This window comes from Dermacentor variabilis, unplaced genomic scaffold, assembly GCF_050947875.1.
Source record: "Dermacentor variabilis isolate Ectoservices unplaced genomic scaffold, ASM5094787v1 scaffold_12, whole genome shotgun sequence".
Classification (NCBI taxonomy): Eukaryota; Metazoa; Arthropoda; class Arachnida; order Ixodida; family Ixodidae; genus Dermacentor; species Dermacentor variabilis.
The window spans coordinates 35,239,051-35,266,257 of NW_027460280.1; the positions used below are offsets into that span (position 1 = coordinate 35,239,051).

The 27,207-nt window shown below is 44.7% G+C and overlaps 3 protein-coding genes across 6 annotated transcripts in view; 2 read left to right on the top strand and 1 right to left on the bottom strand.

The window, feature by feature from the left end:
- The window catches only part of Pus1 (Pseudouridine synthase 1), a 34,447-nt gene extending 32,948 nt beyond the window's left edge, over positions 1 to 1,499 (top strand). The window contains exons 11-12 of the mRNA XM_075677067.1: positions 626 to 752; positions 1,378 to 1,499. Coding sequence (XP_075533182.1) covers positions 626 to 752; positions 1,378 to 1,482 — 232 coding nt within the window. The 3' untranslated portion in view covers positions 1,483 to 1,499. The remainder of the gene's footprint in view (positions 1 to 625; positions 753 to 1,377) is intronic.
- Positions 1,500 to 1,501: 2 nt separating this feature from the next.
- LOC142566231 (uncharacterized protein ZK1073.1-like) lies at positions 1,502 to 7,427 on the bottom strand. Its single transcript, XM_075677072.1, has 14 exons — positions 7,080 to 7,427; positions 6,588 to 6,638; positions 6,417 to 6,483; positions 6,223 to 6,340; positions 5,761 to 5,823; positions 5,611 to 5,671; positions 5,107 to 5,193; positions 4,959 to 5,039; positions 4,836 to 4,880; positions 4,644 to 4,762; positions 4,411 to 4,449; positions 4,179 to 4,311; positions 2,496 to 2,547; positions 1,502 to 2,428 (listed from the first exon to the last, which is right to left on the bottom strand). The coding sequence occupies exons 1-14, from the start codon at positions 7,143 to 7,145 to the stop codon at positions 2,385 to 2,387; spliced, it is 1,026 nt and encodes a 341-aa protein (XP_075533187.1). The 5' UTR covers positions 7,146 to 7,427; the 3' UTR covers positions 1,502 to 2,384.
- A 34-nt stretch (positions 7,428 to 7,461) lies between these two features.
- The window catches only part of Ublcp1 (Ubiquitin-like domain-containing C-terminal domain phosphatase 1), a 35,466-nt gene continuing 15,720 nt past the window's right edge, over positions 7,462 to 27,207 (top strand). For 3 of the 4 annotated variants that reach the window (XM_075677071.1, XM_075677069.1, XM_075677070.1), the window contains exons 1-4: positions 7,462 to 7,755; positions 8,861 to 9,160; positions 13,450 to 13,548; positions 22,191 to 22,327. In XM_075677071.1, coding sequence (XP_075533186.1) covers positions 7,599 to 7,755; positions 8,861 to 9,160; positions 13,450 to 13,548; positions 22,191 to 22,327 — 693 coding nt within the window. In that variant the 5' untranslated portion in view covers positions 7,462 to 7,598. The remainder of the gene's footprint in view (positions 7,756 to 8,860; positions 9,161 to 13,449; positions 13,549 to 22,190; positions 22,328 to 27,207) is intronic. The other variant, XM_075677068.1, reaches the window with a different exon arrangement.

Consider the following 27,207-nt stretch of genomic DNA (forward strand, 5'->3'; position numbering starts at 1 on the left):
ACAAGCATTCAGACAGCTGTGCCTTTGATGCTTGTATAGTTCGCACTTTCGGCGAGACATGTCAGTAACTGTCAAATATTTTGTCAGGCTCTTGCATAGTATATCCTCAATGAATTCTCGTACTGTGTCCAAAATTTATTTTCTAGCCAAACAGAAATTTACTGTTTAGTAAATCTTAATTTGGTCTTCATATCCTTCCATGCAAATTTATTAGAAGGTATAACTTCAGAATGCCTGCTTGCATTCAGCTGTCACACCTAAGGGGCTGGTTCAACTTATGCTGTGTAACTCTGCTATATATGGAACTCTACCAAGTACTAGTTTCGGTGGCAAAGGTAGGGGCTCCCTGGGCACATTGTGCTGTTGCCGTGTCTGTCTGCTTGCTTCTCTCACATGTAGCTCACACTTTGTGGCTACTGTTAATTTTGCCAAGGTAACAATTCTGATAACAGCTTTTTATAAAAAGCTTAATTTTGAAATTCTCTTCATGTGTGTCCTCTGGGACCCCTCCCTCCACTTTAGATTTATCTAAGGCTAGTCATATATACCTTGTTGTAAGCGCCTAGTTCATGTTTGAATGAGCTGTTTATGCATGGCTTGTATTTCCGATGGCTGTGCCTGTCAGAATGTTGAACTGGATGGAGAACTTGCCACTCCACTCCTACAATGTGCGTGAGCCAGGACCTCCAACGCTTGAAGATGCAGAGTTATGCAATTTGGCTGGCAGTGATGATGATGGTCCATACAATGAGGTAAGTTTCTCTATATTGCTGCAGTGCTCAAAATATCAGTATGTTCATGATTGTTGTAAATTTTATTGTACTGGATTACATTGTGGCCAGGCTTATTAAACCATGTCTTATAAAAAACTCCCGAAGCTTTTCACTTCCCCTGCCCCCTACTCCCTCCTTTTTTTTGTGTGTGTGTGTGGATGCATATATACATTAACGGTAATATGTGTGCAGTTAATATGCATATGCATATTATACATTAACTGTAGTCATAAATACTAAGAGCTCTGTAATGAAAGTGCTTTTAATCTGTGTATGCATATATACATAATTTAACTGGAGTCATGGACTCTAACTCCCGTATTCTCAAACCATCCTCGATTTGAAGTTCTTCCTCCACTCCACTGAGTGTAGCGCCACCCCTCGACTAAAGAAGATGCTACGCTTATCAAGAATTGGCATAGAATGCGGTACAGTGGCCTCTTCTGTCGGGGGGCAATGCTGCCATCAACTTTCTTGGGTCAAGGTAGAGTGTTGAGTGGAGAGACATTCTAGAATGTGGGGGTAAGAGCTCTGTAATGAGTGTACATTTGTCTGTTGGGAAATCTTACTAACAGTACACTGTTTTTGTTTTTCCTATCACTAGAAAGAAGCTCAAGATGGCAGCTTCAAAAAGGAAAATACTGACAATACAGAAGAAAACTGCACTAGTGCAAAGGAATCTATAAAGCTCAAAAGTCAAGCTGTATAATAAAATAACCACAGCCATGTTGGTCTTATGCACATTTATTTTATTAACATTTTGCAGGTCCTAGTGGTGACCCTTTACAGAAATTGCAGTCACACATATCACTATTACAGTACACTCATTTGGATGGTGCACTTGGGAATGCAGGTCACTTGTCTGTACCGTAAAGGCAAAAAGAAATAATTAGGAGGTGCACAAGGAGCAAACTCCTGAGAAAAATAACACAATCTATGCCCACAAAGTATGCACCACTACTACTAGACCCTTAGTGTTGTGGTAGGTTGCTGTGTAATACATGGCATGAAGTGTTCCAAAATGCTAGTGCTGAAAGTTTCATCTAGTATGTCTGAAAACATCACAAGCTGTGTCCTTTGTAACCTCTGGTGTCACTGTGGGTTGAAATAAAAGCACAGCATGTTTGTGTGCTAATATAGTACAGTGCAGAACAAAGTCCTTTTTTATGCTGTGTGACCCAAGAAAAAAGTGTCTGCTGGCAGGCTGTGCCTGTCTCATAACTGCTTGCAACCTTCAAATGTAATGAGCTCTCATTACATTAGCATTCTTGACAGCTTTTGATGCCCAGGATACAAAAAGAGGAGGCCTTTTAGCTAAGACCAAATACACTTTCAGTAAACAAGTATTGACCAAGCCACTTGCTCTATAAAGTCAAACAATGAATGAGCTCTAAGGAAGTAAGCTGCATTAATGTGCACTGCAGTAAACATAATCCATTGATTAGATTTAGTCTCCCTGCTGCTCACAGCCCTTCTCACTAGGAAACTGTTATGGAGGAACAACTGTGAAACAACATTGTGACGAACATTCTTGAATAACACCAGCACCTTCTGTTTAAACGCTTCAAGCAGGATACGTGCAAAACTTGTTGGCAAAATCCACGTTTCCGTCTATTTCAGTAGAGATGTCAGGGTAGTTATTGGCAATGAGCTCACTGCAACACCAACATGACATTTTGTCACTGTCAGCTCCAGTAGCAGGATGCAAAAATAAGTACTTACGTAAGCCTAAGCCTTGGCAGAATAACACAAGGCTATATGCAAGCTTCTCGGGCTGAAACAAAGATACATCATCAATTAAAAAGCAAGGAACAGCATCAATGTGTATGTTAAAACAAGCCAAGATTCAAAATTTTTTTCGACGTGCACAATAAGCCCTTAATGAATTATTAAAAGTACAATATGAGAAAGCAACTTCTGTTTCTGACATTCTGTGCTGTATGTTGTGTAAATAAAGGAGCCAGGTGTACATGACCCTTCTGGCTATATTGCTGGCTTGCTTGCACTAAAATTACCTACAAAGGTGACATGTATGGCATACCATGTTTGGGTGCTTTACTTTGGAAAAGTCTGAGTAAGCATCATGTGCGGTTAAACCAATTGTAAACATATATTTCTCGGCAAATGGAACAGCGATGTCATCTGTCACCGGTGTGGTGATGACGTAGTGCACTCCATTTTGCCCTAACAATGACCGACAATGCCACCATTCCTTTCCTAAGAAGGCCTCTATTCTTTCCCTTTATCACTGCAGGCAATGTATTCTGTATGAAAGAGGCAAGTAATGCACCCAAACATCATGCATACTTGGCAAATGCCAGCTCTGCACAATTTGAGTTCAAACAGGCCAGTGATTTTGCCAGAAAAGTTGTCCATACCCGACTCCCTTATTCATGCAACATTCAATATTAGGTCGTGTGTTCAATTCCTCGCTGTGAATTTCGATGGGGGCAAAATGTAGAATCTCATTTACTTAGATTTAGGTGCATGTTAAAGAACCCCAGGTGGCCAAAATTGATCTGCAGTCCTCAACTATTGCATCTGTCGTGGCCCTAGTGTTTCTTTGGGACGTTAAGCCCCATGAATCAATCAGCATTCAGCATATAAGGGGCTTGTAAGGTATGAAATATAATTGGAATGCCCTTTCAGCTATCGTAATTATTCAGTTAAATAATAAATTGCGTAGCATATTGACTGGGCATCTTTGGCATTTTACAGAGTACCATGGTGTTTTCTGTGCTTGAGTTCAATGCTTACGTATCGGCCACTTTTCTGTGTCCAATAACATCTACATTAGCAGTGGCATGCCGAAACTCGATGGTGAATTCACTGCCATTTTTTGCTTAAAAGGCGACTGCGGGTTTCAAGAGTTTCATGTATGTCAAGCTTTTAATGCATGTTCCGATGCGTGTCCTGATCAATAATGCCAAATTACACAGCTGTCTGGTGTTTTAGTTCTCTGAAAATAAATTTTAAATTTACAAGCCATGTTTGCATGTACTGCATCATGAAGATTCCCTATTCATTCATTTCTGCTTGACAAATTGATGGTCATTCTCCTACAGTTACAAAAAGATGTCACTCTTGTGCTCACCCATTCCACACATTATGCAAAAGCTGTGTGCACTAACAAACGTTACTAGTATGTGGCAACATTGCTATGTCACCTATGTCAGTGCTACACAGCACATCATCGGCACAGTGTCAGTTCTGTTTCTTTCAGGTGCATATGTGTGTGTGTGTTTATTACACTACACAATATTTTCAGAAATAGCTAAGGGTATTGAAGGGAATGGGTTATAAGTACCACAATACAGCAATTATCTCAGTATGGTGGGAAAACGACCGGGTTTGCCCTTTGAGATGCAATTCTACTAAGGTGAGTAAATTCGGCAAACCACTTACTGCATCACTGAGGATGTCTTCAACATCATCAAGTTTGAGCAAGGCAGCCTTTGCAGGATCAATTTTGCTGTAAGTGTTCTGTGTTGTGTCTGCATGTGCTTGTGTACTGCTTGTCACCAGCAGTATGTCAGTTCTGTAAAGACAATGGCATACTTTTAGCAACTTTGACTAATGCGTATATAGAGAAAGTGATAAGTAGCAGTATACTATAGTACTGAAGTGGCATCCTTACTTAAGGTTTTTCTTCAAGGAGCTTGAGATGTCACTTCGACTATATTCAGGCCCCCCCATCCCCCCAAAGGAAAAAAATAATGAAGCACATTTTATTTTTCAATACTATTCAGTGGAGTGAAATGCATACATCACTGGACTTCACAGGTGATGCCAAGTGCCTTTTAGTTTTTTACACATGCTTCATGCCATGCTTAATACATCTAGTTATCACTACAAAAGCACATAACATACGTGAGGTAAGCTTGTATGTAGAAACTTGAATTCTTGCGATTGACTTTTTGCCTCACGCTTTCAGCATAGCTGAGTGCAGAGTTTCCCTGAGCCACTTTACCAGATGTTTCATCCGTGTTCTGCAAAAAAAAACATTTGATATTCCACCTGCATTATGTGCATATACATGCATCTAGCTGTTTCTTTCCTCACCACAAGCTGTGAGAGTCCACTCTGTTCCAGCAGCTTAGAAAGAACCTGAGATTTGATGAAACACAGACGTTAAGACATCCTTGCTGTCATGGCAGCAGCTGCAAGTGGCTCTGCTTTTTTTACCTTGCCAAACTTGTGAAACACAAGAAAGTGTTCCATAGGTGGTGGACCAGATTTCTTGCCACCCTGATACCAGTAGACAACCTGCATAAGCAGTTGATTGAATGTAATGGGTGTCAAAAATAATCTGCCCAGCACAACTTAAGATTACCTGGTAATTGAAGAGCTCCACCAAGCTTGCTTCTGTGCAAGAGCAGTGAATCAAGATGGATCCCAAAACAAGGTCTGGACAACTCGTCTGCAGTAGAATAAATGATATGCTTAGTATGTGACACATATGCTAAATGTTGCAGCATGTGCGCAAGCACTGCAGTATGCTACAAAGCAGGAGTACTTCTGCAAGCTAGGACTAGAATAGAAAAAAAAAAAGAATAAGTTTCGACATGTTGGCAATCCATTTTACCTTTTAGTGCACGAAAGACACAGGAACAGTTTAGATGGATGTAGACAAAGTGCTATGGCTCGCACTTTGTCTGTCTGTCTAAACTGTCCCAGTCTCTTTTGTGCATTAAAATCTAACATAAATAAAAAGAAATGGTAATCATTTCATTCAACTTTTTGGTGGCAGCTTCAACTGCGTGGCTAGGTTCATGCAGGTATCCATGCAAGAACAGGCTATTTACGCACAGCTGTACACGTTTGCACATTGCCTTACCGTAAATCTAGCAAGGATGTTTGCCCCTGCTCCTTCACCAAGAGCAACGCAGTATGGAACCCTATCAAGATATCAAAGGCAAAGTACATTTGTCCTGCTGCATGTGATGCCATTGCAAACCAAAAACAAAAGCTGAATGACAGCACATACTTGAAGTAGTGCAACACATCAGCCAAATCCTGAGCGAGATCATCCATGGATGGAAACTTGTAGCTGTGCAAACCAAGCCAAACAACTTTTAGTTAATGTCGTAACAACAATTAGCACATAATAAAAAGCCAGAGGCAGCATACTAACTTAGCACTGCAGCCTTCTAGAGCTGCCACCACACCATAACAGAACTAGTTCTAGCAGTAATCCTACCTTAGCAAAATGTGTCGTATCAGATGTTGTGTATTAGTTGTACATGTGCGAGTTCAAGATGGAATTCCTCCTCTTTGAACTAGGCAATAGTAATTGAGACCGCACTCAAAATTATGCAGCTCCTGGACTACTTCTGAATTGAGAAACTTTGCGACAGTGTTAACTTCATGCTGAGCAGATTTGGCAGTTTGCATTATGTGATGTGCTGTGTGAATTGATGCTGTTAAATGACAGACGAAGGATACTAACTCTTCTGACAGGTCTGAAGCATTGTATGCCTGTCCAGGAACTTCAATGTGAAGAAACACAGACTTCTCACAAACACGTGTCATGCAAGGATGGGCTGCAAACTGGACAAAGTCCAAGTCTGAAAAAAAAAGGAAACCATTTTAATCATACTGTCTAGGTGCATTATACGTTTACATATTTACTTTAAAACTTACAAGTTGAGCCCACATCGTGCACAGTCAGAAAGATTGGTTTTCTCGGGTTTACAGTGGAAAGGTCACCCTGGAATTTAAGGTTAGCTGATTAGCCATAATTCATTTCTGTCAACAGTATTACTTGAAAGGTGCTTGAGTGTCAAGGACATATACGCGTTTACGGTCTCGTACCTGCACGTGTACATTTAAGCTTCCGCATCTCGGCGTTTTCACGACGAAAACCTGGAGAAAGCAAATGTTTATTGAAAAACCACGTGACTCATCCAAATTGCTCTTTCATTTCTTTTACCTGTATTTCTAGAAAGCGGTGCAATTGCGCAGGTATCAACAAGGCACTACGCGAAACTGGCAGTTCATGCGGATGAAGTGAATCGCGTGGGCAACGCAAAATATGCCCCCGCGCAGTTGCGCAGGTATTGCAATATGGCTCGTGCGCAGGAAGGTGAAAACAAGACCCCTCGCAGTCTTTCCTTTTAGTTTAAATTTTTAACTGACAGATTCCTACAAAGCTGAATGCATTCCACGTCACAAATACAAGCGACGTCAGCGCGCTTTGCAGGTTGCGTGTGATCTCATAACCGAAACTAGGAACCACTGCAGAAAGTGGCTGCCAATGCGCAGTTGCACTTTCCGCTGTACTGTATCATGCTTAACTGCACTTGCCTCGGTGTAGCAGTCCTCGGAAATTTGCTCCTGAAGTGACGGTATTTTGCTGCTGTCACACATCATCTGCTCTTTTCTCTTTGCCCTTCAAAAACAAGAACCAGACCTGCTGCGCGGATGCGCGTGCAGTAGCTTTGGTTGCTGGGCGCAGTACCGCTACCTTGACGGATTGCGTTGTTTGTTTTCTTTTGCGTAGCACATCAAAAATTTATATGCTGCACACTCTCTTTGGGTGCAGACATAAATTGCGAAGTGTTATAGAAGTAAAGGGGAAAGCCAGACGTCGTCGAAACGGACATCTCCGTTGACGGAGCTGTTCATCGCATGCGCGTTGGGCGACGCTAGGTGCGTACTGCGCCTATTGCGCGTTCAATATTATCATCATCGCCGGCGAAATCCACAAGGTTCTGCCATTCTGCTCAATGGGTCTCTGGCCGCGTTTGTGGATGTCTATGGTCACCGTTATCCTATCGGTTCTGTCATTCCGCATGTGAGGCCAGTCGATCGAGACGGTGAAAGATGTCGACGGTGAACCTTACAGTAAAATGGGCAGGGAAGGAATATTTGATTCCGGACTTGCCGCTGCACGCTTGCGTGATGGACTTGAAGCACGCGATTTTTGAAAAAACGGGGGTGCTTCCTGAGCGACAAAAACTTGTCGGCGTCAAGTGTAAAGGTAATTGATGTTGGTTATGTGTGCGTTCTAAATGATCTTTAAGTGCAAACTGGGATTTTTTGCCGACGTTTGCCAACCAGCTTCGGTGAAAAGACTTGATTTCGTTGCTGTATGTTGTGAGCTTGCGATCTGTAATTTCTGTAGTTTCGAGCTTCTCTTGTGGAGTCTATTTTTTATTTCTTTCTTTTGAACGCGTGGTCGCTATACATCGCCAAACAACAATACGGTTCGAACTGGATCAAACGAACGTGTAAACTTCTTTGTCTGCGGGAAAAAAACGCAGTTCTTGTGAAAAATAGAATGCAACTTGTAGGAGGAACTTTGTATAAAGTATGGCTTGATCTCGTGTTCTGTGCACGCTATATTCTTTCAGGTTGCGTTAAGTTCAAGCGGGGATTTTCTGCCGGCGGTCAATATCATTGGTCGGCAAAATTTTTGCTACCTCTTATATGTTCTGTGCCCTGTCCTGCAGTTTCGAATTGCTCTCCTGGACATTTCCTTTTGAACGCGTCGTAGTGGCAGCGCTACGCCGTGAAACGATATCGTTAACTTTTAGTGTATTGAGCAGTTAATACTTTTGTTCGCTTGGGCCTTCAAACGTATTTGTCAGAAAGTTAAAACACAGTTATTGAGAACAATGGATGCTATTTGCGGGCCAAAATATTTGCGAAAGTAGCATGTAGTTCAAGCTGGAGATTTTCTTGTCGCGTTTGCCAGCCTGCTTGCGCAGTACACTGCAACTTTAGCTCCCTTTGCAGAATTTTACCTTGTCGCAATTTGCTTTCTAAGCGATTCTTAATTTTAAGTATTTGTCTTGATCGACAGCAAAAAATTCGTCATGCGGCGCGCTTGGCATATTGACTCGGAGTGCTCGATTCTATAAAGTTTTATGTAATCGGAATTAGTGGCTGAAGTGTTTCTAAATGTATGGGCTCGAGGCGCTCGTGTGCATCGTCCTGCAAAATAATCGTGGAGAGGCCCGGGGCTTTCGTTGCCTAAACTAGTCTTACATAAAATAGAAATGTGCTCTGCTCGCTCCAGCCATATTTATTATTCCCCTGTGACCCTTTTCTTTCTCTCCCCCCCCCCTCTTTTTTCCCCATAGGAAAGCCAGTAGCAGAATCGGTGCGTCTTACAGATCTCAAGCTGGAGCCCAACTCCAAGATCATGATGGTTGGGAGCCTGGAAAAAAGTATTCAGGATGCATCTACTCCACCAGATGACCTTCCAGATGTAATCAATGACTTGGATGATGATGAAGATGACAAGGATGTACCAATTGAAAACCGCGAGGAGTTCCTAAACAAAATTCAAAAGCGAATCAAAAGCTACAAAGTCAAATGGCTTAATGAATCAAGGCCAGGGAAACGGCTGCTTGTGCTTGACATCGACTACACCATCTATGGCAAGTCCAACAAAAACAGCTTCTGAACTTTCAGTGTTCTTATTTTTGCCTCATTTGTTTTGAGAAAAAAGTAAGAAATGATGCTGTCAAATGTAAGGTACTGTCTCTAGGAAACTCAAGAAATTGCTGCATGAAAAATGCCACTCTTAGGGTTTTACTGCTTGGTATGTGCAAGTTTGTGCTCTATCTGGTATTGTGTTGGGCAGAACAAACATATCTAACAGCATGGTTTCAATTGCTGTAAAGTGCTCTTAGGCCATTGAAGGATAGAACATATGGCAAACTGCATGATGTGGGTCATAATAATAATATATATGTATAGGTTATCATCACAGTTTATATGGCTTAGTTTTTCTTAAAGTATTTGCAGAACCCATGAGTGAGATTTGCATTAAACTGGTCTGTTGTGATGTATCTGTGTGCATTGTTAAACTATATTGGTGGAAGCATTAAGTCTGATGCCCTGTGAAAAGTCATTTCCACAATGTGGATATCACAGCCCACTGTAGATCAGCATAGCAATAGCCCAGGGCTAGATGTCTCTATTGTGTTGCATAATCAATATGCATGAAAGAGTGGAGATAGGTCATCAGTCTGGATAAATTTAAAAAATGACGCTGAAATAAGTTAAATTGAGAAACTCACATACGGTCTTAATTCACTAACTGTCATATCCTAACTGTCATATCCCACTAACGACGTCACCCTCGTCCCCGTTCAGCCATCGGTGAGTGAGCCGTCGGGTCACGCACCAAGCGCACACAGTGCGCATCGCGTCGGAGAGACCCTAATAACAGCCTTTAGCAATCGCAGGGTCCTAGACGAACTACCGGCGAGCGATATCGGCTTCGTACAGCTAAAGACGAAGGACCCCGGTCCTGACGAAGATTACACCAATCAGATCGAAGTGGCAGTATCCAAAATGTCCCGCGACGCAAACGCCGACGAACGAGATGAGCTGCGCTCAATTCTTCATCGTCACCATAAAGCGTTCACCACGAGGAAGGACGCGCTGGGGCTATGCGCTCACGCTGAGCACAGCATCGATCTCAGGGACGATATTCCCGTCGCGTCAAGGCCGTACAGATCCTGCCCCGCGGACCGCCAGTTTATGAGAGAACAGGTCAATGACTACCTAGCTAAGGGGATCATCCGACTGAGCCAGAGCCAGTACAGCGCGCCTACCATTGTAGTGGATCAACCACATCACCCCACCACGCCCAGACGAATGGTCCACGACTACAGAAAATTGAACGAGAAAACCATCAATCCGCCCTACCCGATGCCAATCATGGAAGATGTCATTGACGACATCATGAGGCACGGTTCGAAGTGCTTCACTGTCTTGGATGTGAAGTCGGCCTTTCTCACAGTGCGAGTGAAACCTGACGACATTCACAAGACCGCGTTCGTGACGCCAGACGGAAAATACGAATACCTACGAATGACCTTTGGATTTTCCAAAGCTCCGCAGACCATGCAGCAAATAATGAGCAACACGTTTGATGCCTTGAAGGGAACATCCCCTTACATGGACGACGTCGGCCGGGGAGCAACTACGGTCACTGTAGCGCTGTCATTACTCGACGAGGTGCTGAGTAGGGTCATCATCAACGGTTTGAAGATGGACATCAGGAAGTGTCAGTTTGTCCGAGACCGAGTCTCATTTCTGGGCTACGTTATCTCCGCAGACGGTCGAACCCTAAACGAGGCGAGAGTCGCAGCCGTGGACAAGTTTGAGCCTGAGAGAAGCGCCAAGAAGTTGTATTCGTTTCTGCAATTTGCTAACCATTACCGCAAGTTCATACTAGAGTTTTCGAAACTCACACACCCACTGCGTCAACTGGTCCTGAAGGATGTGCCATTCATCTGGACGGGAGCACACCAGGAAATCGTGAACGAAATCAAGAGAGCGCTGAAGAATCCTCCGCTACTGGTAAACTTCTGTTCAGACTGCCCAACGCAAGTACACGTCGACGCATCACAAACCGGACTCTGAACGATACTGACCCAAACGCAAGAAGGAAGAGAACGGGTCATCGAATACGCAAGTCGATCTCTGAACAAGCATGACAGAGGGCGCCTTGGACACCGAGGAATTGACATCGACGGACACGTGCGCCTGAGGACAGTCGCAAATTTTGGGTGGGCCGTGTGAGCGGCGCGCACTCTCATAACTTGGCCGTCACGCATTTTACGCCGACCTGTCAGGCAGCGTGCTCCACCGCCGCAATCCCGTAGATCACGAGATGCCCCGCATGGTACTTTGCTCCCCGCAAGAGACCCTTGAGTAAACACGAGGAAAGACTCATCGCACCGATGCCCTGCTATAGTTCCTGGGACTGTAAGAAGAGACCCACGAGTAGACACGGGGGTTCGAGCGAGGCGAGAGAGGAGCCGGAGGTCAGCCGAGCCGGAGAGACGGCACGGGGAGACGCACGAGAGACGCGGCCGAGGAAGGCAGCAACACGCTTCACGCCGACGCTCTGCAGATAATAAACAGTTTTCATTTGAGAAAGAATCCAGCCTTTTTCATTTGCTGACAGTACGTTTCATCACATTTATTGTGCCTTCAGAATCATGGAAACCGAACAGCTGCAGAACAAATTGGGAATTTTTAATTCTTCAATGAGTTTTTCTCAAGTTAACAGAATGTAGACTCTTGTGTGAGAACTCTTTACAGAGACATCAGATATGAGAATCTTAACTATTTCGTGTCTGGCATACTTGGAAAGCAACTATCCTGACACTTGGAATGTATACCTAATGTAATATGTTGTGAAAACAATGAACTGAACCTGCTACAGAAGACTTTAGGTGAAGAAGTGAACCCACTATGTGAAGGCAAACTGACACTGCGAGGGCAAACATCCAGCTGTCTGCCTTCCAACCCATTTTACTAAAACACTATATATATATTGCCGCTAGTTGTCACGCGCCAGCACTGAAAAAGAAGTGACTTGAACGCGCGCTCGGCAAGAGGTGGGCACTAAAGAAGAAGCAGAGGCTGAGGACGCCAGCTTGAGTTTTTTGTGTACGCCATCTTGTACAACTGTCTGTCTCGCCGACGCCGGGTACATCTTCAATTGTCTTTTCGTGACAATATATATATATATACACACACACACACCCACACATTACACTTATTATTCACCTTGCAGCCCAAGTCCAATCATAAGTGCTTCACGATGTCTGCCACATATTCAAATATAATTTCAATCGGTGCTTTTGATTTTAATGTACTACCTGTGCATGCTGAATTGTGCTTGTAGTGCCTAAAGGGAATATGCAACATTCTATTAATTCGATTAGAGTTCTTTTGGAACTTCACACACTTTTTGCTATGTTCATTCATATCTAACCTCTCTCAAGCTTACTTGGACCCCTGGGTATTTGAAATTGAAATTGATTTATTGATAATAGATTACACATTATAAAGAACAATAATATACAGAAGTGCAGTATATGTGCAAGAACAGACAACTTGGGTCATGGGATAAGTGCAACTGCGAATGTGCCACTGGGTATGTCTCTAAATACACAAATTCGGCAATTGGTTATGTGCAACTGGGCATGTGACACTAGGTAGACAAACATTCTTGGCTAATCCTCTAGAATCAGTATGTGCCACTGGCATGGTGCCCGGATAGCCAAGCAGAACAAGAGGCTAGAAGTGAAGAAGTTGGCAACACAAAATTGAAGAAGTCAGTTACTGAGTAGCAAAAAAATGCAGCACCAAAAGCAGCCGAGTGTGCAGGAAGGAGTGAAGATAACATAATGAGACTGGAGCGTGCATTGAATGAGGAATGTTGAGCTGCAGAGAAGTGAAGGTGGTGGTAACAGAAAATTGAACAAGTCAGCTACACAGAAGTGAAGAATTTGACAATACCGTCTGTTGCTACATTGCTTCAATGCTGATTGCATTACCGTTGGTATTCATTGCCAGATAGGTTCTGTCGGAATTTCTCTTTGTGTTGCTTAAGCTTTACTCTCTAAATACTGTGTTATCACCTTTTTGCATTGTAGAACCGAATTTGTTTTGTATGTTCTGCTACCCCATCTGCTAATTCACTTATTCTAATGCAGTGTTCACTGCAAGGCTGATTTGCCAATTTCATATCTGGAGTTTATTTCTTGCCAACTCTGCTTGTAAACATGTAGAAGTTGCTCATATTCCTTCTGAATGCATTCCCATGTTTTACCCGACTGCACATGCTCTGGAATCTTTTCATGTTCAGATTGATTAAGTACCGTTATGAGCCCCTAACATTTTCCATCCTTGATTGCAGATCATCGAACAACTGCTCAGTCCATAGTCGAGCTGATGAGACCATTCCTTCATGAATTTCTAACATCAGCATATGAGGACTATGACATTGCATTTTGGTGTGAGTATTCTCAATGTAGTGTACACAATTATAGTGCCTGTAGAAGTTGTACTTTTTATGTAAGCTTTAGCATAAACAAACTTAATTTGAGGAACAATAACAAAATATTGTTACGGGGCATTTGGACAGGACCATTTGTGCAAGAGGCAGATGAAGAGGAAGTAGTAGACTGTCTCCTGGAGCTGTGACATTTTTATCAGCCTGCGCGATTACCACTAACTTTCCCCATGTAAATAGTACATACATCTTCTTCATAACATTTGGTGGAGGTGCTGGGTAATGACTCAAAACAGCTTCGCAACGGCCACCGCTTCGGTTCTTCACTGATGTCGCAGGAGATGGTGCCTAGTTTGGCAACGCCTGCGTCGACTGTCGTACTCGCGCATCCGCGTGATCCAGGAACCTTCTGCGGCACCAATGGTGCTGACATCAACGCTGGAGATGTATGGGCGGGTGAGCAGCCACAACAAATGGGATCCCACAGTGATGCTGACGAATATAATTTTTTACTTAGTGGGAACTGCACGAGTGTGGCTTCAAAACCACAAAGAACTCTAACTGGGATACCTGTAAGCAGAACCTGCGAGATCTCTTCGGAAAACCACTGGGTTGGAAGATCGTCGCCAAGAAAGAGTTGACATCGAGAGTTGAAACGTCCACCGAAGGCTATGTTACCTGTATACAAGACGTGGTGGCACTCTGCCTCAAGGCCGACTCTGCAATGTTGTAGTCTGAAAAAGTCGGGCATGCCTTAAAAGGTATCGCCCATGACGCCTTCAATTTAGTCATTTGTAAGAAATGTACTTCGGTTAATGACATTATCACGGAGTGCAAGCGTTTCGAGCTGGTGAAAAGCCATCGTATCTGTCAATCATTTGCACGGCTTCCTAATATGGCTGCAACATCGTCTTGTGATGACCAACAAGACTGCCCTTCGCGGCAGCAGTAGCCTTCAGAGCAGCTGATGAAGATTGCGCGCCACGAGCTGAAAATCATATGTCCCGCAACTCTGTACCCACCTGTCAACGATACATGCACTCCTATGGTTCCCCTTTTTCAGGGTATTGTGTGCCAAGAACTCGCCAGTGTCGGCTTGCAGTCAGTTTGCACCGTGGCCAGTTCCCGGCCAATGGAGCGTCCATCACTGGTGCCTACTCCAAATCAATGGATCCCTCGAGGTTCTCGCAACATGGCAAAGTGGCAAACACTGGATGACCGACCTATTTGCTTCAGTTGTCACCACGTTGGTCACATTGCCTGACACTGTGTCAACCACTGGTCCTCGATGCCATTCTTGAACAGCCCTCCTCCAGATGCCGGTTTTTGCCATAATCCAGCCGTAAGCCGAGCCGAATGTGCACACCACTGATGGTACAACTGCATGGCGGTGTCGATCACCGTCGCCAAGCAGTCACCAGTCCCGTTCGCCGCAAAGTTGCCACCCGTTTTCCTGGTTACCCCAGTCCCATCGCCTGTCGTCGTCGTTCTGACCTGGCACAATATAGTTGATGTAGAAGTTGACTGTATTTGTCCCAGCGCTTGTTGATGCTGGAGCCCATATCTCGGTGATAAGCTACTGTCTTCGTTGCCGCCTGAAGGGAGTTCTTACACCTGCCGCATCTCGTGCTATCCGGGTTGCTGATCGAGCAACGCCTGTTATCCTCGGCATGTGCACTGCCCAGATAACTGTTGCTGGTTTCAACAATTCCTTTTTATTTGCTGTTCTGGAACAGTGTTCCCATGACTTGGTCTTGAGCCTCGACATTTTATCAGACCATTCAGCGCAGATTTACTGCGTTGCTGGCATCCTCCAACTCGAGCTGCCTATTCACTGCTGCCCTCCAAAATCAGCTGAGCCTCGTTTGCTCCGTAGACTTCATACAGTTGTCACCTCAAGCCACCATGTATATGCCTTTGACGTGCTTTCCATCTGTTCCTGACTGTAACTATGTGCCAGCTCCTAATGTCAATGTTCTCCTGCTACACACAGTTACTGTACCTCATACCATTGTGACTATTGCCGATAACCGTTGTTTGGGATCCGACCGCTGGTACGATCTGTTGGGAACTCGGCGCTGACGCCCGTGGTTGTACCTGGGTCGCAAGCCCCAAGGGTAGCGTTGGCCTGGCGGCCTGGGGTACAACTGGAAGCATCCGAAGGTCCCGGCAAAGCAAGAGTCGACTGGTAACAACGAAACAACTTGTTTATTTTAACATCGCAAAGAGTTGGTGGTCAGGTTTGACCGAAGTAGAGAGACGGGAGAGCACTTCACTCAGCAGAAGAAATCGGAGCCCTCCTTTTGGCGTCCGGGGGCAGCTGTTTTTATACGCTCGTCTTTTGAGGGGTTCCTTCTTGCCCTCAACTGCGAGAGTATAAAAACAGCTGCCCCCGGACGCCAAAAGGAGGGCTCCGATTTCTTCTGTTGAGTGAAGTGCTCTCCCGTCTCTCTACTACGGTCAAACCTGACCGCCAACTCTTTGCGATGTTAAAATAAACAAGTTGTTTCGTTGTTACCAGTCGACTCATGCTTTGCCGGGACCTTCGGATGCTTCCAGTTGTACCCCAGGCCGCCAGGCCAACGCTACCCTTGGGGCTTGCGACCCAGGTACAACCACGGGCGTCAGCGCCGAGTTCCCAACAGATCGTACCAGCAGTCCGATCCAAACATCTGGTGGCAGCGGTGGGATCCCACCGCTGCCACCAGATGTTTGGGATCCCACCGCTGCCACCAGATGTTTGGATCGGACTGCTGGTACGATCTGTTGGGAACTCGGCGCTGACGCCCGTGGTTGTACCTGGGTCGCAAGCCCCAAGGGTAGCGTTGGCCTGGCGGCCTGGGGTACAACTGGAAGCATCCGAAGGTCCCGGCAAAGCATGAGTCGACTGGTAACAACGAAACAACTTGTTTATTTTAACATCGCAAAGAGTTGGCGGTCAGGTTTGACCGTAGTAGAGAGACGGGAGAGCACTTCACTCAACAGAAGAAATCGGAGCCCTCCTTTTGGCGTCCGGGGGCAGCTGTTTTTATACTCTCGCAGTTGAGGGCAAGAAGGAACCCCTCAAAAGACGAGCACGTGACTGTACAATGGGCTAATGGTGACGCACACTGTCGTAGCGATGCCGTAGCACCATGTCGAGCACGATCTCGTAGCACCCTGTCGTGGCGCTGCCGGTCGGACACAATGACTGTAATGAGAGGATGGTCCCTGCTTTGGCATCGCCTGTTTCGGGCATAATGACTGGAACGAGATCCCTGCTTTGGCATCGCCTGTTTCGGGCCCAATAACTGGAATGAGATCCCTGCTTTGGCATCGCCTGTTTCGGGCACAATGACTGGAACGAGATCCCTGCTTTGGCATCGCCTGTTTCGGGCCCAATAACTGGAATGAGATCCCTGCTTTGGCATCGCCTGTTTCGGGCACAATGACTGGAACGAGATCCCTGCTTTGGCATCGCCTGTTTCGGGCCCAATAACTGGAATGAGATCCCTGCTTTGGCATCGCCTGTTTCGGGCACAATGACTGGAATGCGAGGATGATCCCTAGGCGGTCGCATCGCCGCAGTCGCGCCTGGAAACACCTGGCGATGAGTGTTGTGGCGACGACGATCGGGCCAAAATGTCTGCCGCCCCGCCGCAGTCGCGCCGGCAAACCCACGTGTCGCAGGCGAAACGCAACACCGTGTATTTCTTCCTGTTTTGAATTTTGCTTTAAGTACGCAAGTTATCCCGCTTCGCGATACCGCCATCTCTGTATTCGATGTTCTGTGCTCGTCTGCAGCCACCTGCTGTCCGATCTGTTCTACGTCTGATCCATCCCGGCCACGGCGGCCGCATTTCGATGGGGGCGAAATGTGAAAACACCCTTGTACTTAGATTTAGGTGCATGTTAAAGAACCCCAGGTGGTCAAAATTTCCGGAGTCCGCCACTATGGCGTGCCTCATAATCAGAAAGTGGTTTTGGCACGTAAAACCCCATAATTTTTTTTTCTTCGATTTCAGTGCTTCAGAGAAAAGTGCTTTGCTCTGCGGACTTAAGTGGTCATTAAAAAACACTTGGCTCGAATCTTTGCTTTTGCTGAGGTCTTTCCCAGCCAGCAGAGCTTTTTTCACTTTTCTCTGCAATATGGTGCTTTTGTCTCTCGAGACAAACTGAACTGTTACGTTATGTGCTCTCAGGTTATTAGCAGTGGGTACTCTGTGAATGGTATCAATGTCTGAAGGGGCAATAGGGCATTCAACTTTTGTGCCAACGTCGACTACTAGTTGCACAGGGTTCTCGTCTATAGCTTTCGGTCTATCATGTATCTCAATGTTGTTCATGCACGAATATTGTTCTAATCCACCTTTTTCTTGTTCCTGTGCTGCCCTCTTATGCATGCCGCTGGAAATGTTTTGGAAGGATGCCGGGGCTTCCGCCGGTTGATCTGTATACCTGCGCCCATGTGGAGTGTGTGTCAGTTGTGCGTTTCGTGGATCACGATTATTTATTAAGGGCTTCTCCTGGGCAGCAAGTCGTTCACGCATCGACCAGTGGGTGAACAGGCCTGAGTACGCTGTTGTGCTAACAGTGCGGCTGATAAAGGCACGCTGAGTCCCATCTGCCGACATGGCTGCCTGGGAGTTTGTTGTCACTGATGTCTGCGCTTGCACCTCGCTTTTTGTATTCCTTTTACACATTCATTAAACATTTAGCATATTCAAGAAGCCTTCGAGCGCAGCCTTCCGCGTCGTATTTGCCAAAGCGGTGCATTTGTTTTCATCGATATCTACAGCCGTAGATTGCTGTTAGCTTTGGATATTGTAAAAACGGCACATCGCTGATATAAAATAATTTCAAAACGTAGCAAAACAAACATATCTGTGCATGTAAGCCGCGTTGTTCCACCCTGAGCCACTTAGACGATGACAATTGTGATCCAGACACATATGTTACGGGCTGTTATTGCTGATTCTCGCTTTTTTTCAACATCGTCATACTTCCAGTTTGTGCATGCCATAAAGTATTTTAGTAAACAATGCTCGGCATAAGCCCTCACTTATAGGCCGTGTAGTTCTTTCGTGAAAATGCTGACACCATTGGTAACTGAGCAAGGCGGTTATTTATGCTGCTGTGCCAAATGCATCGCCTCATTGTTTCCCGTTTAACTCAGAGGTAAACAATGCATCTTTCAAATTAAGAAATGTGTCAGCATAAGAACACGTACAGACCTGCCATCTACGGAGCGAATGTGACCGGCGGCATTCGGTAACGGCGGCCAAACTACAAAATGTTGGCACAGCGCTGTGACCCCACTCGCCGTTTATTGTGTGCACACGAAGCGAAGTGAAGAGTACTTGATATCAAATTGCTATAGGGCCACAACTTAAATATAAGAGCAGAAGTTTCCTTAGTCCTAACTACTTATATTTTTTAAGTTCATGTCCATCACTAGCGGGTGTCCGAACTCGACGGGACCTGCAGGACTAAATGAAACTTTGCTAAACAGGATCAACATTGGCTCAAACTTTGTGTGCACGGCTTGAGAGAATTGAAGCTTGTACATTTCAACTTCGAAAGCATGTCGACGCATTTTGAGCGCGAATAATTATATATACAAGCGAATGTGCTGCAGCTATCGCATTATTGGTTCGACGGTGGATTGCGTGGGGTTCGGTCGAGCGATCATGATCGGCACACTGTTTCTGTCGGTGCCGTCAACAAGAAAGCCCATCGCGCTATATGACATCTCGTACCCATCGGTTGCATCGGTTTCAGCCTACTACATATAATCAAATGGTCTCAGTGACACAGTGCTGAATAGTCGGCCAATCGTTGGCATCAGCGTCTTGTCGGTTTCGTATCGACCCAGTGTTACCATGCCTTAAACGAGTATGTGACGTCAGGTACACGCTGCCAGCACCAGCAAGAGAGGGCCAACACTGCAAGAAGTCTGCATCAGCAATGTGATGTTTCTGAAGCGTTGCCCAAGTGTAACGCAGGGGTTTATCAATAAATTTGGTAGCCGTCAATGGAACGTCGCAACTACGTGGTTCACGGTGCAGTCCGTATGTACGCATTTTTTTTTCAGGAACTTTCCCTCAATATCTGGCAGGGCTGCCGTGCGCGTGTCCCTTCCAAAACGTTTCGCGACTAATCCGCTAGGGCAGGGCACCATGCACCATCGCACCATGAAAAACGTGTGCTTGTGTGCTTCAGTGCATGAAACAACGTTTTGTTAAAGGGACACTAAAGTGAAAAATTATTTCTTCTGCATCAGTAAATTACCGTTCTACAACACCAAAAACACCACTCTTACAACAATAAGACGTTTGGTAAGTCAGAATAAGCGCAAGAACGAAATACGGTTGGCGACGCCTACTTAAGTACCTGCACCTGGGGGCTGTGACGTCTTATCTTTGATGGCATCTTCTAGGGCCTACTAGTTATACATAGTGGTACAGATTGATTACATTGTGTTCTAAAGGAACCAAATATTAAACATGGCAAGTTTCGGGAACCTTTATTCAGCCAACGCGAAAATGCGAAAACATACTTTGGAATCCCTGACGTCACGCTGACGTACCGGTACTAGGGTTTCGGCGCGAAATTCAAATACTCGTACTTGGACCTTCATTTTCTCATCTAATAATCAAACAATTTTTTTTGAAATGACTGCCTGCAGGCTTCTCAAACAATGCTTCGTTAGTCCAAATTGATTTATTGTTTCCCTTTAGTGTCCCTTTAACAAATTAACTGGAATCCCAATGCATTTCTCTGCGAAGTTCGGGAATTTATATCTCGAAACTGGTATCATATTGAAAATTCGTTCCTAGTGGATCCGCCTTGCGAATTCCACGGCTAGAATTTGTAAATTGCAAAATGGGCCATAATGTAATTAGTTAAAAACATAATTAGGGAATTTTTATTGATTAGTCAATTTTGCATCTAAATTTTTTGTGCAAGTATTGTCTGCCACTTCGAGTCGACCAGCTCATGGACTATAATTGGGATATCTGCCACAGGCAACTTTGAAAGATTTTCGAAAGTGTTCACTGAAATACCCTGCATACAAGCACATCTCACTGTAGTTATTGGCATAGTTTTATTGCAAGTATATGTTTTACGCACTTATACAACGATGAATTTTAGGCCTCTCTACATCCACGTTACATCTACTTACTGCTATTCAACAATCCAACGATTGCTCAATACTATTTCTTGATGCTCTTTGGCCTGGCCCTTATGCCATTAAACACTATACATCACCATCATCATTGTAGTAGTCAAAACATATACTGCGATACATAAAATGATAGCCTGATCACTGGTGTTTTGAATCGATGTAGCATTAATAAATACCCCGACAATTTTTGACAATTCTTATTGGAAACTTCAAAACAATTTCAGGAACACCAATGAAAGTAATAATTTCCTATTTTTAGTGTAAGTACTGAGAGTAAAAAAAATCTGAAGTGTACAAGATATGCATCTGGTGCCTAGTTCCCAAATTTTCTAAGTCAGATCACATGAAAAGATTTTTGTGAAGATTTGTTGGCATCGGTACTATCCATAGTGATGCACATGCTGTGCAGGGAAGCAGTAGCTTTGCAGTTGTGAAAACAGGGAAGTGCCCATCATACTGGGAGAATTTGTTTTTACTCATTCCAGCAGATGCCTGGTTTCTTTTTTACAACATTCTATGGGCTTATGAAGCAATAGCTTCAGGTCAGCAGGCATGCAGAAATCTCCTAATACTTAATTATTGCATTCGGTCAGCTTTTCTGTGCAGGCAAGGTAGTCTAGTGTGCGTTCAAGTGGCACTGGAGCCTCCACATGCTTTGTTTAGTTCCTGTACAGTGCTGTGCAGTAATGTGGAGTGTTGAGCAATATTGTGCAGTAATGAATAAGGGCACATGCTCAGGCAGTGTTCAAAATGCGAAAGATTAGCTAATCAAGCTTCGGTTGAAGGTCGATCTGAAATCTGCTGTGTGCTCTTGTGTGAGTGAAAACTCCTTACAGTGGGAAGGAATACTCGTAATAATTTGTACATAAGCTGTCGAAGCAGTGATGGATAACAGCAACCCACAGGGAGTAGGAGGGGGGGAGAAGGGGAATAAAGTTGCACTTGATATTAGTTGAACACAGTTATCAAAATAGCATGCACTCATGAGCATCTACTGTTGTTTGAGACATTGTCAATGCAGCCATTAACATCGGATTGGAAAATTGACAACCCGAGGGAACCTTCTGTGTCTTCACTGCTGCTGTGATTTAAAAATTACTTTGCCAAGTTGACTGAAGCACAAATGTTGCAAGAAGTGCTAGGAACACTGGAGGCTAGTTTCGATGATACCTCCAGGCTTTAATTTCCAGACTCCCTGATCTGGCAAAAATTGTAGAATTTGACCAATAGTTAAAGTTCAGTCGTCATTTCAGATGTTGCTAGGAGAAGAATTACAACGGAAATGTTCCACAATGCACAGAAAAACTGTCATCAACTTAATCAATTTCTATAGGCCCAGTAACGAAAGAGTTAAGATATTCGAGAATACAGGTATACTGCTCCCTTTCTCACTATTTTTCTGCATATGCTGTAATTATGTAAAAAATGGTGTTTCTGATAAATTTGTACATCTAAGTGCTTGTTGCATCATTTTCAGCTGCAACTAACATGAAGTGGATTGATGCCAAGCTTTGGGAGCTTGGCGTGACTCGCCACGAACAGTACAAGATTGCATTCCTCTTGGACTCTGCAGCCATGATAACCTTGCATACTTCAAAATATGGTGTGATCGATGTGAGTACACTGCCGGTATATTTTTGCTGCTCAAGAGCAGCACTCAATCAGTTTATATTAGTGAAGTATTCTTTCAATGGGGGGGGGGGGGGGGGGGCTCTTTTCCCTCATTTGGTGGAAAAGAGGTTAAATATTCTTTAAAAAAAATTGAATGCCAAACTTTCCTTTATTGAATTTTGTGCCAGTGCATCAGCATTAATTCACAAATTTCAGAATATTTTCTGATTTTTATACTGTTTTGGTCAAGAAAAAGTACTTAAAATTTTCAATGTTGAGTCTTTGGTTCCTATAGAATGCAATGTAGTGCTAATTCTCTACCGATGTCATTAACTAGGCCCAAGTAGATGCTGTCAAATCTATAACATGGGACTTATTCTGCAACGATCACTTCGACGATACTATCGCCTTCGCGTGACGTAGTGCTCAGCCAGCCAATCAGTGTGCACCTGATAGAAATACTATCACCGAGGCGATACTGCTGCCGAAAGTGGTTGTAGCAGAATACACCCCCATTACGGCAAGTTGGTGCAGAAACTTGGAGCAGCATCACCACTCGTGTCTTTTCTGCATCTTTGGGTCTTCTTGCTGTTTTTCTGGCTAGTGAAGCCTTGTCTGCCATTGCGAATGGCCGCTTTGCCATTGCTGAAGCGTAGTTCACAATTAAGCTTAATGGTCCCCTTTAGCTCTTAAATTTGTATGGATGCTTGCGGTACTTGCTAGAATAACTTTGTATTGCAGTGACTGAACTTGGGTTGCTCTATTAAAAAATAAGAAGGAATTTCAAGTGTAGTAGGCAAATTGCACTTCTCCAACACCCAAAAGGTCAGTTGTACTCAGAGCAGAGGCTTGCTAAGCTGGAGAATACACAACACCATAAGATGGGTGGCAGTGCGTCCTTGAAGTTTCCATACCATCAACTTGTGACATCATGAACGTTGACAGCATGTCTGCTTGGGGGTCGAAAATCATTCATCAGTAAAGAAAGATTATATTACTTCCAAAATGTACCAAAGACTTAACCTAGAGCCTTATGAGAACTTTTTCTGCTCAGAAACACAGAAATGCAATGGTTGCAAACCCATCACATCGCACCGACGTACCAACACTGTGGTTTTGGTGTAAATTTCAAAATAGGGAAGCATACTTCTTTTTTTAATTTGATCAACCTCCGTCTGCCTTGTATGAGTGTAAGGACAGTTCTGGAAGAATGAGCTTTACAATTCCAAAATGACTTGGTATTGCTGTATCCATTTGAAGGGTCCTTGAAACAGTTTTTGTAGTATGCCTAGACACAGAGGGTATCTGTGAAGGAATGCTTTCTTGCAATAATCTTGTGTCAGTACGCTACTATGAAACAGGTACGAGCGGTTAAACAGTAGCCTCCTCTCAAGCCACGGTGTTCCCCCTTAACTTTTACATAGTGCAGCCATCGTTATGTCCCACCTCCTTCATGCGGTGACGCAAGTATTGTCTACTTCCGGTTGTCTTGAACAGTGTGTGTTCCCATGTCTCTTTCCTATCTAGTTGCAAGGAGCAAACCTTCACAATAAACTTCACGCAGCAAATAGAGAGGTGGCAGCACAATGTGTAATGTTCACTGGTTTGCGCTACATAAAGCAAAGAAATGCGGACCACAGCAAGCGTTTGCCACGTTGCTGCAAGTGTATTTCCAATGTACAAAATACAATGTAGCTGTTTACAGTGCTATTTCGGCTTGATAATTGCCTGATAACATGTAAATATACTCATACATTTAGAATTGTCTCTCTCATAAGATTTCTTTGTAGTCATCAGCGGTAAAAACAAGTGCTGCCACAGTTAGGCTAAAGCTGCTGCTAACTTGTTAATGTGGTGAAATGGGTCATTTATAATGTTTACTCTAGAATTAAAAGAAAATAAATTAGGAGAAAGAAAAAGTCACCAGCATCAAAAATCGAACCCACATCTTTGGAGTGGGAGGAAGAGATGGCACCACTGTGGCTAAACTCGAACTCGGAATGAAGGCTTTCTGGTAGACATTTTGACACGTCAAAAGGCACATTCAATTGCCTTTGCAACTCTATTTTCCGATCTAGACTTGGTAGGATATTTTTCTGCTTTCATTCCAGACAATTTATTCACAAAACTTGGCTGTCTGACAAATGAGGAACCTGTGGTAGTCAATGAAAGCGCCTTTTTTTTTTCTTCAACACTGCAGGTGATTGCTGTGTTGATCAAGAAGGCTGGTGTTGATTGATGTGCAGTGCTCACATCTTCCACAGTGTGCAGTTGCTGCAGTTTACTACCGGCACACATGTACAGTACAAGGCCCCGCAGGGGCGTCTGCGTCAGCAGGCGTTTGGCGTGTTGCGACACCACGTACACGAGCACACGAGGGTTGGATCCTCCCGCGTGTAGCTATGCGCGGCTTAGCCGTGTCTGGGGAAAGGGGGATCCTGGGGGTTGAGCCGATGCCGGGTGTTCGGACCTTTTAGGCCCCTCAGCAGACGCAACACACCTCTTTGGCCTCTGCTTCACATAGACAGCACACCCGGACTGACCCACTAGGGGAAATCGGTAGTTGCCTTTTCCTGTCTCTCTCTCCAACCTTCGTCTTTCTCTCACTTTCCATCTTTCCTGTCGCCTTCTCATTTCTTTATTACTTCCGAGCTTCCTGGCAGCAAGGGTTAACCTTGTGTGAGTAGCCAACCTAGGTTATGTCATATTTGGTTATAGTGGCAACATACAGCTGGCGTTTGCAGGCCCTGTTTTTGCAGGCCCTGCAGCATCCCCTTGTTGGACTCCATGGTGGGTGGGTGGCGTTGCTGCCGAAAACTACACGTCTAGACGTGGCTACTTCCTTCCCTCCACTACCTGATCACCCTCAGAAAAGAGAGCGCATCGAAGATGTTTTCAAATTTTTCGGATGCCAAGTTCACACCTTCCCTCGTTTTCATGTAGTACACTCAGAAAAACCAGGCAAACCAGTGCGAACCGTCTCACCATTCCTTGTTTCAAAGTCGTTAACTGAAATTTTTGGTCCAGGATATAAGGCGTCGAGGATGGCAAGTGGTGATCTCCTCCTGGAGCTCCGCGATCAGAAGCAGTATGAGAAACTGCCAAAACTAGTGTCATTTGGGGAAACCCAAGTAATTGTAACCTCGCACCGTAGTATGAATACCACCCGTGGCATAGTTTCAGATGATGATCTTTTGGAGTTAACTGAAGCGGAACTCTTGGAGGGCTTCAGTGAACAGAATGTGATCAATGTTAAAAGAATTAAAATGAGGCGAGATGGCAAAGAAATCCAAACCAAGCACTTGATAATTACCTTTGGTTCGAGTATCCTGCCCGAGTCAATGGAGGCAGGGTACATTAAGCTCCGTGTTAGGCCATGCGTGCCAAATCACCTGAGATGTTTCAAATGCGAACGTTTCGGCCAAAGTTCGCAGTGCTGCCGAGGCCGTCAAACCTGTGCGAAATGCAGTGCCCATGAACACACCTCTGAAGTTTGCGAAAACTCTCTCCACTGTGTAAACTGATGTGTAGCACGCCGCGTACTCGCGGTCGTGCCCATCCTGAAAAAAAGAAAAGGAAATTGTCACAATCAAAGTCAAGGAAAACGTAAGTTTCAAGGAGGCACGCAGGCGGGTTTCATACCTGCCCAAGAACACCTTTGCCGATGTGGCCCGTCAGGGGGCAGCACCACAACGGCTTCCGGCAGCTGTCCGACCCACAAGCAGTGAGTCGGCAGTTATGCCACCTGCCTCCGTGCTCCGTCACCCCAGAAGAAGGGGCCATCCACCTCCGGGCAGGTGGCCTCAAAGGCCTTGTCCAACGTGCCGAGGCCTTCACGTCAAACAAAGCGCTCGGAGCGTGTGTCCAGCGCCTCGCAAGAGGTGATGGACATAACCACCAGCAAGACGGCGCCACCAGCGCCTGAGGAGCGGCGAGGCTCTCTCGATCGCTCCAAAAAAGACAAAACTCCAGTCACGGCACCTGCAAAGGGCCCGTGAGCTAATCCTCGTCTCTTAAACTCAGCACTAAACATAAGTAGCATAATGGATACACAAATACTACAATGGAATGTTAGAGGACTTCTCCATAACCTTGACAATATTAGAGAGCTCCTACACAAACATAATCCAAAGTTGCTGTGTGTTCAGGAGATGCATCTAAAACGTACACAAACAAACTTTCTTCGCCAGTACACCATCTTCCGCAGTGACCGTGATGAGGCTAACACCTCGGGCGGCGGTGTAGCAATCCTTGCAGACAAGTCTGTAGCTTGTCGCCACGTAGCCTTACAGACACCCCTCGAGGCTGTGTCAATGAGAGGGGTTCTTTTCAATAAGTTGGTAACTGTCTGTACCATATATATATGCCCAAGCTATCACCTCCAAAAAGCCTATTTCTATAACCTCATAAAACAGCTCCCGGAACCCTACATAGCATGTTGTGGGGAGACGCGCGTTGCGATGCAAGAGGCCGACCATTGAAAACTTTATTCTGACCTCTAGTGCCTGCCTGTTTAATAAGAAGGAACCAACATATTACAGCATTCAACACAATTCATATTCATCCATAGACCTAGCAATAGGCTCCGCTTCCCTTCTCCCTCATCTGGAATGGAATGTGATGAATAATCCATTTGGAAGTGACCACTTCCCTATAACTTTAAACTCAATAACGCAGCATGAAAACCCTCCTCGTGTTCCGATTTGGAAATTAGCATCGGCTGACTGGGAGCATTTTAAAGAGACTACGCATTTATCGCCCGATTTTATAAACAATTTTAGTATAGATGATGCTGTCGCATGTTTTACCGCATTTATTTGTGATGGTGCTGAGAAGTTTATCCCGCAAACGAATGGTGGTTCACCTAAAAGGCGTGTTCCCTG

Coding starts and splice junctions, on each gene's coding strand:
- LOC142566231 (XM_075677072.1), bottom strand. CDS start 7,145: ATGATGTGTGACAGCAGCAAAATACCGTCACTTCAGGAGCAAATTTCC. Junction 5,040..5,106: donor TGGAGCTCTTCAATTACCAG/GTAATCTTAAGT, acceptor CTGCTTATGCAG/GTTGTCTACTGGTATCAGGG. Junction 2,548..4,178: donor AAGACATCCTCAGTGATGCA/GTAAGTGGTTTG, acceptor TCTTTGTTTCAG/CCCGAGAAGCTTGCATATAG.